Source organism: Vulpes vulpes, chromosome 12 (assembly GCF_048418805.1).
Source record: "Vulpes vulpes isolate BD-2025 chromosome 12, VulVul3, whole genome shotgun sequence".
Classification (NCBI taxonomy): Eukaryota; Metazoa; Chordata; class Mammalia; order Carnivora; family Canidae; genus Vulpes; species Vulpes vulpes.
Genome location: NC_132791.1, coordinates 88,538,296 through 88,551,216, shown reverse-complemented (window position 1 = coordinate 88,551,216; position 12,921 = coordinate 88,538,296). Strand labels below are relative to the sequence as shown.

The window sequence follows — 12,921 nt, the reverse complement described above, 5'->3', positions numbered from 1 at the left end:
TCTGCATAGCTACTCATCTCCAGCCTTGTGCTACCCACACTAAAACTGTTATGCTGTGCGAGTCTAGAATTCAAACCTGCCTCTGTGTTCCATAATAGCCTCTAACCTTGGGGCTCTTCAAAGTAGAATTCATAGCAAAAGAGCAGTTGGGTTCTATGAGCATCTGTTACCCTTGCTTTTTGTTACATAGAAAGTTGTTATGTTCCATGTTTTTTCTTGAGTTTGTGGAGCAATTGCATTTCATAGCACATATATGTACAAGAAAATCATAGGCAAAAAAAAAAGAAAAGAAAAAAGAAAGAAAATCATAGGCATTGAGGGTTCTCTGGGAGAGGTTAGTGTAAAGAACACAGGCCCTGGAGTCAGAAGACCCAAATTTACATCCCTGCTGTGATCACAGCCATGTGATCACTCATTTTTCTCAGAAACATAATGCCTCATCCATAAAATCAAGATAATAGCAGTACCCTTCCTAACTTCTCAAGTTTTTGTGAAGAATAAATGAGAAGATGAACATTTACAAAGCACTTTTATAGGACCCTTAAAGGACCATGTGTGTTAGCTATTGTAGTTTTTCTGAAAAATGCCCTGCTCCTTCATCCTGAGCCTCGGAGCACCTGATATATTTAATTAATAGAATGGAAATACTCCAAGATGGCATAGCTGTCCAATGCCTCATGAATATCACAGAATATTCATCCCTATGACATTTTCTGGGAAAATGACATCATTTGGAGCTAGGGAGATGGAGAATCTCCTCATTCCCCCACCCCTGGAGAATAATTTAGGTTCTTTGGTGTTTATTTAAATTCGTCATAGAATGTCATACAAGAAGAAACCTTCTAGATTCCATCTAGTCCAACTACCTTACAAGATGCCCTAACTCTGGACAGTCTTTTTTTTTTTAACTCTGGACAGTCTTAATGGAAGTAGCCTGATTGGCTGCAAGTGTAAAATTGGAAAATGTAATGACTTCACACCCTCTCTTTCATATGTTCTATGCTCACATCGTCCTGAGTTGGAAGGCACCATGGGTGCCTTGACATCCATGACCATGATATCTTTCCTTGTGTAGGTCTTCAAGCCTTGTCTCTTTGGATTATTTTCTCAGGGAAAAAGTCTAGGTCATGATTTCCAAAACCTTAATTCTCCTTCTGCAAGGATATTTTCCCTATAACAGCAAAACTCTAAAGGTCACAGAGATAATTATTTTAGTGAATTAAATGTGTGACCTAGTCTGATTCCGGGGGACTTTGGTTCAAATATTTGATTGACTTTTCCATCAGTTCCAAAAACATGCACAAAAATGGGGCTAAGAGATGAAGATCATTGATAACCTCTGTCTGTGACACAGCCGGTGGGCCAGGGGGTAGTAATCATAATACAACAGATGCTGTGACAGAGTTCAGAGCAAAGATGGGAAGCACAGAGAAGAGCCTGGTGTTCCTTGGAAAAATCAGAAAAAGGTGCTCAGAAGAGGGGACACCTGGGTGGCTCAGTGGTTGAGCGTCTGCCTTTATTTAGCTCAGTTCATGATCCCGGGGTCCTGGGATAGAGCCCCACATCAGACTCCCTGCAGGTGACAGTGAGATCCTTCAGAGGTCTTCACTGGGAGAATTAACATGATCAGATCCATTTGACAGCCCTAGAGAGGGTGGGGAAGGGAAGGTTCTGGACAAAGAGCAAGTTCAAAACCATAGCAGGGCTTTTGCTTCTGTGTAGGCAGTGGTATTGTGACATCAGTAAGGGATAAGGTTCTGTAGTCCTCCTGCCTGAGTTCAGCAATGCCTGCACTGCTCTAGCTGTGACGTGATATTGGCCATGTGCCTCGCTTTTCCTCTCTAAAAGGTGGGGGGGCCCTTACAGTAGTACCTACCCAACAGGGTTGTTGTGAGCCTCACCTGAACCAAGGCATGACCCATGGTGAACATTTAAAATGTTGACTTTTATCCTGTTTGCACGCAGTAGTGCAGTAAGAGTAGAGGCAGGCTCCGTCCAGGAGGCTAGGACGAGAGGCTTTATGTTTACCTGTGGTTTCAGTCCCCATCAGCTATTGGAGGGTAACAGTGGACACAAACCACCGGCAATGAGAGCCATTTGAGTTCCAAGCAAACTCAGTGCTTAATCCTGAGGAGTTTTGATGTGAATGGTGTAGAATGGATCTTATTACACGAGTGTCAGCTTTCCCTCGGGCACTTTGACAGGTACTCCGAAAGGCGTGGTGACTCAGGCCACCAGAGTGTCATTTTGTAAATCATGACTTGGGCCACATGGTGAGAAAAGCTAGCTCACCCAAGAGTCTGCTTGGAGCCCTTGCATTATTGGGGTAACTGCTCAAAGGCTGGATCAGGGGCACAGAGAATGTATTCAGTGCAAGCCTAACAGCATCAGTGTGTTGGTTCTACCCCCGGGGTCCAGCCTGGGACACAGCAAGTCAGGAACTTAGGAGAAAGGATCCGTGTGGTTCTCAATCATCCAGAGAATGCTGCAGATTCTCAGCAGTAGATGCCAAGGTTGCTTTGGACTAGACTCCCACGGTACAGCTCTGAGGAAGCAGCAAGGAGCAAAGCTGTTGTAGATATTCTTGGCCAGTGGCTCCCAAATGGGCAGTTTTGCCACCACAGTACATTTGGCAGTGTCCAGTGATGTTTTTGGTTACCACAACCAGAGGAGATGCCACTGGTACCTAGTGGGTAGAACCCAAGGAAGCCACTGAACACTCTACAATGCACAGGACAGCCCCTTACCATGAAGAACTGCCTAGCCCAAGTGTTCATCATGCCGAGGCTAACAAAATCTGGTCTAGGCCATTATTTAACCAAAATGTGATACATGCATTTAGTGGTGGAACGTTAGTTGAGTTATCACAGTCACATATTTATTTTAACCTAAGTTATAAACACATATAATCATTAGCACAAGAAACCTATGATTACAAATGTATTGCTTTAGATGAGGCTAACATGGTCTTTATGATCTTTTAAACACTGACTTAAAAATACAAAGTAAAAATGGTATAAGTGTACTTTACATATGGCACACACACAAAAAGGGCCTGTGGGTATGACCAAGCTTAGGGAAACATTGATTTAAGCCAGAAGTCCGAAAACTTCACAGTTTTTCAGCTGGCTCTATTCCCCATGCTGTACCTTCATCCTCATGACTTCTTCATTCCGTAACTGGAAGCCTGTATCTCCCACTCCTCTTCATCCATTGGCCCAGCGCCCCATGCCCTCTGGCAACCATCAGTGTCTTCTCTGTATTTTATGGGTCTGTTTCTGGTTTTGTTTGCTTATTCATTTTAGTTTTCAGATTTCCCATATAAGTGAAATCATGTGGTATTTGTCTTTCTCCATCTGACTTATTTCACTTAGCATAATACCCTCTAGGTCTATTGTTGCAAATGGCAAAAAACAAACAAAAAAAACCTCATTCCTTTTTATAGTTGCACAATATTCCATTGTATGTATATCCCACATCCTCTTTATCCATTCATCTATCGATGGACACATGGGTTGCTTCCATATTTTGGCTATTATAAATAATGCTCCAATAAACATAGGAATGCATATATCTTTTCAAAGTAGTGTTCTTGTTTTCTTCAGGTAAATACCCAGTAGTGGAATTACAGGATCATAGCTAATTCTATTTTTAATGTTTTAAGGAACCTTCATACTGTTGTCCACAGTGGCTACACCAGTTTGCTTTCCCACCAACAAGTGCATGAGGGTTCCTTTTTCTCTACATCCTCACCAACACTTGTTATTTTTTTGCATTTCTTGTCTTTTTAATACTAGCCATTCTGACAGGTATCGGGTGATATCATTGTGGATTCTACTTGCTTTTCTGTGGATTTGACATGCTGAGTGATGTTGAGCATCTTTTAATGTGTCTGTTGGCCATCTGGTTGTCATCTTGGGGAAAATGTCTATTTAGGTCCTCTGCCCATATTTTAATTGGATTGTTTGTTTTTTTCTGGTGTTGAGTTGTGTGTATTCTTTATATGTTTTGGATATTAACGCCTCATTGGATATGTCATTTGCAAAAATTTTCTCCCATTCAGTTGGTTGCCTTGATGGTTTCCTTGGCTGTGCAAAAGCTTTTTATTTTGGTGTAGTCTCAATAGTTTGATTTTGCTCTTGTTTCTGCTGCCTTAAGAGGCATAGCTAGAAAAATGTTGCTAAGGCCAAAAAGAGTCTGCCTGCGCTCTTTTCTAGGATTTTTATGGTTTCAGGTCTCACATTTAGATTTCTTAATCCATTTTGAGTTTATTTTTGTGTATGGTGTAAGAAAGCTGCCCAGTTTCGTTCTTTTGTAGCTGTCCAGCTTTCCCAACAGTGTTTATTAAAGAGATGGTCTTTTCCCCACTGTATATCCTTGTCTTCTTTGTTGTAGATTAATTGACCATATAAGCATGGGCTTATTTCTGGACTCTCTATCCTGTTCTATTGATCTGTGTGTGTTTTTATGCCAGTAGCATATAACTTAGTGGTATATCCTGAAATCTGGGATTATGATACCTCCAGCTTTGTTCTGTTTTCTCAAGATTGCTGTGGCTTTTTAGGGTTTTTCATGCCCCCCCCATACAAATTTCAGAAAAGATTTTCTGATAGTTGAGATAGCAAATATTTGAGGCTCTATTGCAACTGCTCAACTCTGCTGTTTTGGAGCAAATGAGGCCAAGACAATCAATGTGATGAGGTTGTCAGATGAGTCAGCAGATGAATCATCAGATGAGTCCCTTCACCATCCTAAACATTACAATACAGTGTCTAAGATGAAGCCTTTAAACTCAACGCCCAAGGATGGCCTGACTGTAGCAAGATAGAACACTATTACCTACCCTGGTTAGTAAGATTTAAAATACTTATAAAGTAATAATGCTCTCTTATACATTTCCTCCACCTTGCATGTGTATAGTTAGTGGGGTTTGTGATTAATCAGAGTACACAATCCTTAGGTACAACATTTTGAAACAGGATGAGTTCAAATTCCAACTCCCTTCCTTTTTAAAAAAATATATATATATATTATTGAGTATCTCAATGTATGTCCTCCTTTTTCTTTTTTAAGATTTTATTTATTTATCCGAGAGAGAAGAAGAGAGTGTGTACATGCACACAAGAGAGCATGTGAATAGGGGAAGAAGTAGACACCCTGCTGAGCAGGGAACCTGATGTGGGGCTGGATCCCAGAACCCTGAGATCATGACCCGAACCGAAGGCAGATGCTTAACCAACTGAGCCACCCAGGCGCCCCCCAACTTCCTTCTTCACAACATCTATCCTCATGGGCTGGTTAATTACCCTCCCTCAAGCCTTAACTTCCCACTTAATAAAACGAGGATAATGACATTTCTCTTGCAGAGTTATTATAGAAATGAAATGAGATACCAGATATGGAAGTTTCTAAAACAGTGGACAATACAGTAAATGTTCACTTTTCACTCCCTCCTTTCCTTATCTATCTCAGTTCTTTTGCATATTTTTTTAAAGATTTTTATTTTATTTATGACAGAGAGAGAGAGAGGCAGAGACACAGGCAGAGGGAGAAGCAGACTCCATGCAGGGAGCCCGACGTGGGACTTGATCCCGGGACTCCAGGACCACACCCTGGCCTGAAGGCGGCGCTAAACCGCTGAGCCACCCGGGCTGCCCTTTTTTGCATATTTGATGAAGATGCCCTTTTTGTCAGTAAGCCCTTGATGAAAGTGCCAGCCAAGTCAGGGGCACCCACAGCCCTGCAATACACCACAAGTGCCCCCCTGAAATTTTTTTTAAAATTCTTAGTACTCTTTGAAAATGATTTGCCAGCCCCTTAGAAAAGCTCCTAAATCTCAGGGATTCCAGCCCATATTCACTCAGCAAACATAATAAAAGTTTATTGAGTGTCTGCTTTGTGTCAGAACAGTGTTCAGCATCTGCTACAAACATGAGTAAGACACAGCCCTGCCCCTCCAGGAGACCCCAGCTTGGTTGGGGAGGGGAGGCAGCAAGCAAACAGATGTTCACAATTTTCACAAGGGTGGAGTCTTTGGAGAAAAAAGCAAAAAAGCCAAGTATCTTTTAATGCTTTGTCCCAAAGCATCGCCTGGGACAAAGTATTAAAAGATAAATAGAAATCAACACAGTAAAGGTGGAAGGGGAGCACATTTCAGTCGAGGAGCATGTAATGCATCGTTACATATGTTGTATGTGACCGAGGGAGGAGTTGTATGGGTACAACTGGGAGGAGGGCTGGGAAGAGGAGGGCTGGGAAGGGGGAACAAGGGTGGGTTTAATGATTTGGGTCGGATTGTGCAGAGGATTGCACATCATGCTGTGCTTGAACTACTGCTTCCAGGCTGATGGTTTTCACTTCTCTTTAACGATAAAATCTTTTACGGAGAGCAGATCTGCCAAGGGACAACTCTATTATAGAAAACCAGCCTACGACTTATACCCACCTAGGTGTTCCCCTTCTTGCCTACAGCCACCAGGGGTGGAGGCCACATGTGATCAGGTGCTACATTTATGTTGATTTAGTTCTTGGCCTTGGCGAATAGAGCTCATAAGGTGTTAATGGGATCTTCCATTTGTGTCACTCTTGGAGCACTGGTTTTGTGGGCGAGGCAGGTATTGGGAGTTCTCATGGGCAAAGCTGTGAGATCTGGGTTTTAGCAAGTTGCCCTGACAACAGTGTGAATAGTCTGAAGCTGAGAGTGTTTTGAATTCACTTGGAAGGCTGCTTCTGTCAATAATAGAAGAGGGCCTCATTTCCAGGCACGCCCATGGCCACTTGACACGCACCAGCCCTGCTATCAAGGTAGGTTTCCTCGGTGTTGCTCAAGGAGACAGGGACTCAGAGAGGTTACATAATTAGCCAATGTAAAGATTTGATAGTAAGTGGCAAAACTTGGACTCCAATCTGTATCTCGACTCCTCAGACTGAGATCCCATAATAAACTTTCCAGCCTCTGCTCAGCTAACTCTTCTCTCCTTTGTCTTTTCTTGCTGTCCTTTGGCTCACCAGTTACCCAATGTATGGGATCATCTGGGTATTTGTCTTCCACCCAGCACCTTCCTTGACATAGTTGGCAGCCAGTGGATATTTATGAACCAAACCCTTTTGGTAGATTCACTTCACTTCCTGGGAAACACTTTTTTTTTTTTTAATCCTTGTGGTAAATTAGACGTTCTATCACCTGCTAGAGTCATAGAGGGAAGGGAAGGTGACCTGACTGGCCAGGTGAGATCTTCAGATGTGTCTGTAGTACCCCCAACAGGCAATCACTGATCACCATGACCAGTCCTTGTTTCACAAGGCTGGTGGCCTGACAACTCACACCTGCCACCACGACTGGCGGGGCGGGGGTGGGGAGGCTCCTTATAATCCTGTCCCACTCAAGGCTTGCCCTTCTTCCCTTGCATCTGAAGGAGGAAAAACCACAGCCTCCTGTTTATCACAGCCTAGCTATAAGGCTGAGCTTCTTACTTTACTTTGCATAATATTTCTCCTTTCTCTGACCCCTTGAGATAATTGGAAACTTCTATCTTAAGGAATTCTTGTGCTTTCTCATTTCTAATGGTTTTTTTTTTCTTTTGGCCTCCAGAGAGGCCACCACACAGGTACATCTGTTAGCTGCTGATCAACCGCTTTCTCCCACGCAGCATATCCCCAGCTCCATGATTGTATCAGAGCCATTGTTAATTAAGCTGTCAGTGATGGAGAGGAGAGGGCAGGGGTGGGGAAAACATGGGCCAGGCGTGCAATTACGTTTCTGCCTCCTCCATGTCTGCTTTCCCTAACTCTCAGTGTGGAAATCCGAGCACAGCTGGAATGCAGCAGGTACATAGCCCAAGACAGGGCCACATGGCAGGCGGGCCCGTAGGTGCCCACCACCCAGCTCTTCTGTTTGCCACCTCTCACATGCTCCAACTGCCGGCTCTTATTGCCATTGGTATTAAATCAGGTGGGAAATGGACTCTTTACACGGCCAATGGCTAATAAGATGTTGCATTTTTGTAAATATGTGTTTCAGTCTCCCTCAGCCGTCGAAAGGTGTTTAAGTTGATTGAGTTCATTGCCTGGAACATCATAGCTCATAATGTGTTAACTAGATTTTCCATTTGTGTCACTGCAGAGTTATGTGCAAAACACAGAGAGGAAAACAGCTCTTTGGAAACAATAGAAGGAAGAAAGTTAATTGAATTTAAATCAGACATAGCAATAATTTAAAGTATAATGAATGTTTCAAAGGAGACTCTCATGCATTCGTATGTCACGAGTAAAATTTTTCTTTTGTATGAGATATTCTAATGCAAAGTTTATTGATATATAGTTGATATACAGTATAGCATAACCGCACCCCCCACCTTCTTGTGCAGGTCAGACATTCTTAGATGGTAAAATGCATTGAGTCGCCTATGTTTACAAATTCCTTAAATGAAAGATATAAATGCCACTTCTAGTTAACCCAAAAAAGAATTATAAAATTGCACTGTGTTTCTGGCTCCATTTTTCTTGCTGGATTTCATTCAGAGCCTGTCCTTAAAAACATTCTAAAGTACTATAGAGACCTAGGAGAGACTCTTTTAAAATAATAATAATAATAATAATAATAATAACTATTTTCTTTATTTTTGTTATGCATTTCCTAATTTCCCTACAGTGAATTTATATGACAAACCACTTTTAATTAAATTTGTAATGAAGCAAATCATTTTTAATTAAAATACATTTTTTATCTGAGTTGGTTCACCTTGAGAGGTAAAACCAAGAACGTCATCATCACTGCCTCCTGGAAAATTAGCCTATGACAAAATCAGACTAACACTACCCATAGCTGCTGAGAGTCTGGCACTGTCCTTTGGAGAGAAACCCCTATAAGTCATCCATGACCCTGCCCACCACGACGATCATGCACACGTCTCCAGCCTTATGGTCCCTTGTCTGCTCTTCCTCTGCATCTCCATCCATGACATTTCAAAGAGTCTCTGTGAGACTCAGCCCCTATCAGTCATGCTGTATAGCTCTGAAAACTAGAACCTCATGCAGTATCTCTTTCCTAAATTCCTAGCTTTACCCTCCAATTAATGCTCTTACTCCTGCAAAACATGTGGGTTGCAGATGAATCTTGCTTTGATACTTGGAGATGTTGATCTTAACCATAAATATTTCTGGAATTCAAATTCTTTTTTTTAAAAAAATATTTGTGTTTTAATTTTTTTTAATGGTGAAAAATGCTCCAAACCAAAAAAAAAAAAAAAATCATAACAACTTTAAAGTGTACAGTTGAGTAGCATGGAGATGTCCACACTGATAGGTAAGCCGCACCCCCATCCCGTCAGGAAACTCTGCTGCCCTGAAATAAGAAAGGAGATGTGAATTGCCCAGTAGACCCTTTGTCTCTTAGGATGGGACAAACGACTTTTTAAAAGATTCTAATGCATTTATGTGATGTGTTGGCCAGAATTAACATCCTCTTTCCTCTTCCTCTTCCAACAGCTCTGAACAGCGGGTCCCCTGCTCCACTTCTTACCACAGCTCTGGTTTGCACTCTAGTGACGGTGTCACAAAAGCGGGACCTCTGGGCCTTCCAGAAATAAGACAAGTGCCAACTGTTGTGATTGAATGTGATGACAATAAAGAAAATGTGCCTCATGAATCAGACTACGAAGACTCTTCTTGCCTATACACAAGAGAAGAGGAGGAAGAGGAGGAGGACGAGGACGATGATAGCTCGCTGTACACCAGTGCGTACATCCCAGCGCTTCTCAGAGGGTGGGAGGGCAGACTGATGGAGGAGAGCTGCCCAGGGTACCCCACGCTCTGGCTTCTGATCCTGGCTCGGTGTCCACTCGCCCAGAGCCATAGGGCAGTTCAGTTGGGAAAATGAAAGGGTAAATGTCCTCCAGACACCCTCCTAGCTTTAAAAATTGCAACACTATGCCACCACTTCTTATCTCTTAGGTGGCTTTTTCTTTGACTCCTTCCCTTGAGATCCAACCCCCTTCCTCAAAAAAAGGGAGGGAGGGACCCAAAAACTCAGTTCCAATCTATAGCATACTCAGAAATACTAGCCATTGCATAAGCAACAAATTCATTTAAAAGCACACCTCAAGGGGCGCCTGGGTGCCTCAGTCAGTTAAGCATCTGCCTTCGGCTCAGGTCATGATCCAGGGGTCCTGGGATTGAGTCCTGTGTGGGGCTCCCTGCTCAGGGGAGGGTCTGCTTCTCCCTCCTCCTCTGTCCCTCCCCGACCTTCACTAGTGCACTCTCTCACTCTCTCTCAAATATATAAATAAAATCTTTTTAAAAGATAAAAATAAAAAAAAATAAATGCACACCTCAATAACTCTACAAGGCCTGAATTTAAATGTCCTAAGGCCTTTCCATGGAAGAGAAGCTATGAAAAAGCAAAGTTCCAAAATCTGGCTGTAAATAATAAATTCTAGTTAAATGAGTACAGACTGATTACTTGGTCAACTTTTTTTTAAGATTTTATTCATTTACTTAGCATGAGGAGGGGGCAGAGAGAGAGAGAGAGAGAGAGTGTGTCTCAAGCAGACTCTGGGCTGAGCATGGAGCCCGATGCAGGGCTCAGTTCCATGACCTGAGCCGAAACCAAGAGTCGGATGCTTAACTGACTGAGCTTCCCAGGCACCCCTGTTTGGTCAACTTTTTAATGAATTTACATAATAGCTACCTTTTACTGAAATATATACTGTGTGCTTAGGTGTTACAATTTTATTCTGTTACATGCATCTTATAATACCTGCTGACATGGATGCCATTGGCCTATTTCACAGATAAGGAAAGAATATGGAGAGGAAAGGGGCTGGGCAAGAACCTCAAATCTAAGAGGCAGCGCTGGGATTTGACTCCAGCTAGGTCTTGTTCCAAGGCCCTTGTTCTAAAACCAGTGGAGAAAAAAAGGAGACCAGCTCTACTAAATAAAATCCAAAGGAACCCCTAAATGTGCTACTTCCTAGTCTCTTCCTCTTACTTTCCATGCACCAGGCTTCAGACAGCTGAATTGGAAAGCTGGGAGGACGCCTGGTGAGCAAGCAATGATATGGTCAAAATAATGTCAAGGAGACAAAAACCACAGAGGGGCCCCGGGGACCCAATGACTGGAAGCAGTGCCCAGCCTCTGCTCACGTTTCCTACCCAGAGAATTGAAATGGTTCTCAGCCTTGGCATCCCTGACATTCAGAGCAGGTAATTTTTGTAGGGCCTGCCCTGTGCATTACAGGGTGTTCAGCAGCACCCTGGCCTCTGCCCACTAGATGTCAGGAATACCACCCCCTCCACCGCACCCCAGTTTTGACAACCAAAATCTATCTCTGGACTTTGCCAAGTGTATCCTTGGCAGGGGGCGGGAAGTGGGGTGCAAAGTCCCCCCTAGTTGAGAACCGTAGATTTATTCCAATCATAAGGAAGCTCTGCCCTCTGCTCCATCCCAGAATGTTACTGGTTCCAGTGACCTCGCTTCCACTCAAACCCCAAACTCACCCCACTTTGCCCAACTATACTTTCCTTTGCATGCACACCCCCCCAGTGGACCCCCAGCTCCACTCGGCTGACCTCTTGTCTCCTGCGATTGCCTGGCTTCTCCATCTTCTCTGGAGCTCCCCCCTGCAGACGGCTGCCAGCTGCTACCTTTTTCTCAGCTGGCACCTGTCCCTTGAGTGCCAACCCCTCCTCTCTGAAGCTCCCCGTGGCCGCTCCAGGCCGCCAGCCCTTCCTTCTGTTGTGCTCCATGGCCCGGCCAGCCCTCCTTTGTGATGTTGCCTGCCTGCTGGGGTTCCTGGGGGCAGGGACCAGAGATCCCATCACAGACTCCCCATGAGCCCCTCACACCCACAAGACAGTGCTAGGTCCATCGAACATGTCGGTTGCAGGAACTCTATCAGTGACCATTTGAACAAGGCCTTAGGCCACTCGCAGGTGTTAAGCTCCTTGGGTCTGTCTTCCTGCCTCGAACCTCATGGCTCACCGCTGGCCACATGGAGCCCGGGCAGGTTTATGTCAGCATTAAGGACTTCTTTCTCCCTCTCGCAGCCTCCCTGGCCATGAAGGTGTGCAGGAAGGACTCCTTAGCCATCAAGCTCAGCAACAGGCCCTCCAAGCGGGAGCTCGAAGAAAAGAACATCCTTCCTAGGCAGACAGATGAGGAGCGATTAGAGTTGAGGCAGCAGATCGGCACCAAACTCACCAGGTAGGACTGCCCGGCTGTCGGCTCTGCGGCCTCCCTCCCCGCATCACTCCCGGGGGGTCTCTGGAAGAGCCTCCTGTGGGGACAACTAGGTGGAGAACAATCCAGGTCTTCTCCAGGGTTACTTTTATATAATCCCTTCCCCTTCACTCAAGCAGATCTTGAACAAAGGTTCGGGGAGAAGCTAAAAGGTGGATTTCCAGGGAGAATAGTGCCTGTAGGAGAATCACCGGCATCCAGTAGATAACGATGACCTGCAGAGAGCAGTTGTGGTTTGGTGAAGCTCCAGGCAGTCAGATAAACATATTTTTGGCTCTTCCTTGCAAGTGCATGAGGCCAGCGGTCCCCTGTGCCTCGTTACTAACCTGTGATCCTTCCTGAGTGGTTGCCTTTATATACAGATATTACAGACATAGGCTCAGCGGCTTGTTACATTAGTGCATTGAACACCTATGTGTGCGTCCACGATCTAGGGCACAGGAGTGTGGCATTCGTTAACGTCCGCGGAGCACTTGTCATTTGCCTGGCATTCTTCTAAATATTTTATGTGTATTAAATCATTTCATCCTCGAGCCTCCCTAGGAAATTGGGCATCTGTGTGCCCATTTTACAGAGAGGAGGCTGCCGGGTATGGGGAGCTGTCGCTACCTGCCCCATGCTGCAGAGATCGGCTCCAGGGCACTCCTGCTTGCCAGGTGTGTCTTGCCACCCTCCCCACCTTG

The 12,921-nt window shown here is 44.3% G+C and overlaps 1 protein-coding gene across 22 annotated transcripts in view; it reads left to right on the top strand.

Moving 5' to 3' along the window:
- Nucleotides 1–12,921, top strand: part of PHACTR1 (phosphatase and actin regulator 1) — a 559,986-nt gene that overhangs the window by 502,466 nt on the left and 44,599 nt on the right. For all 22 annotated transcript variants that reach the window (XM_072729123.1, XM_072729124.1, XM_072729127.1 and 19 more), the window contains 2 exons: nt 9,487–9,734; nt 12,046–12,202. In XM_072729123.1, the coding sequence (XP_072585224.1) occupies nt 9,487–9,734; nt 12,046–12,202 (405 nt within the window). The remainder of the gene's footprint in view (nt 1–9,486; nt 9,735–12,045; nt 12,203–12,921) is intronic.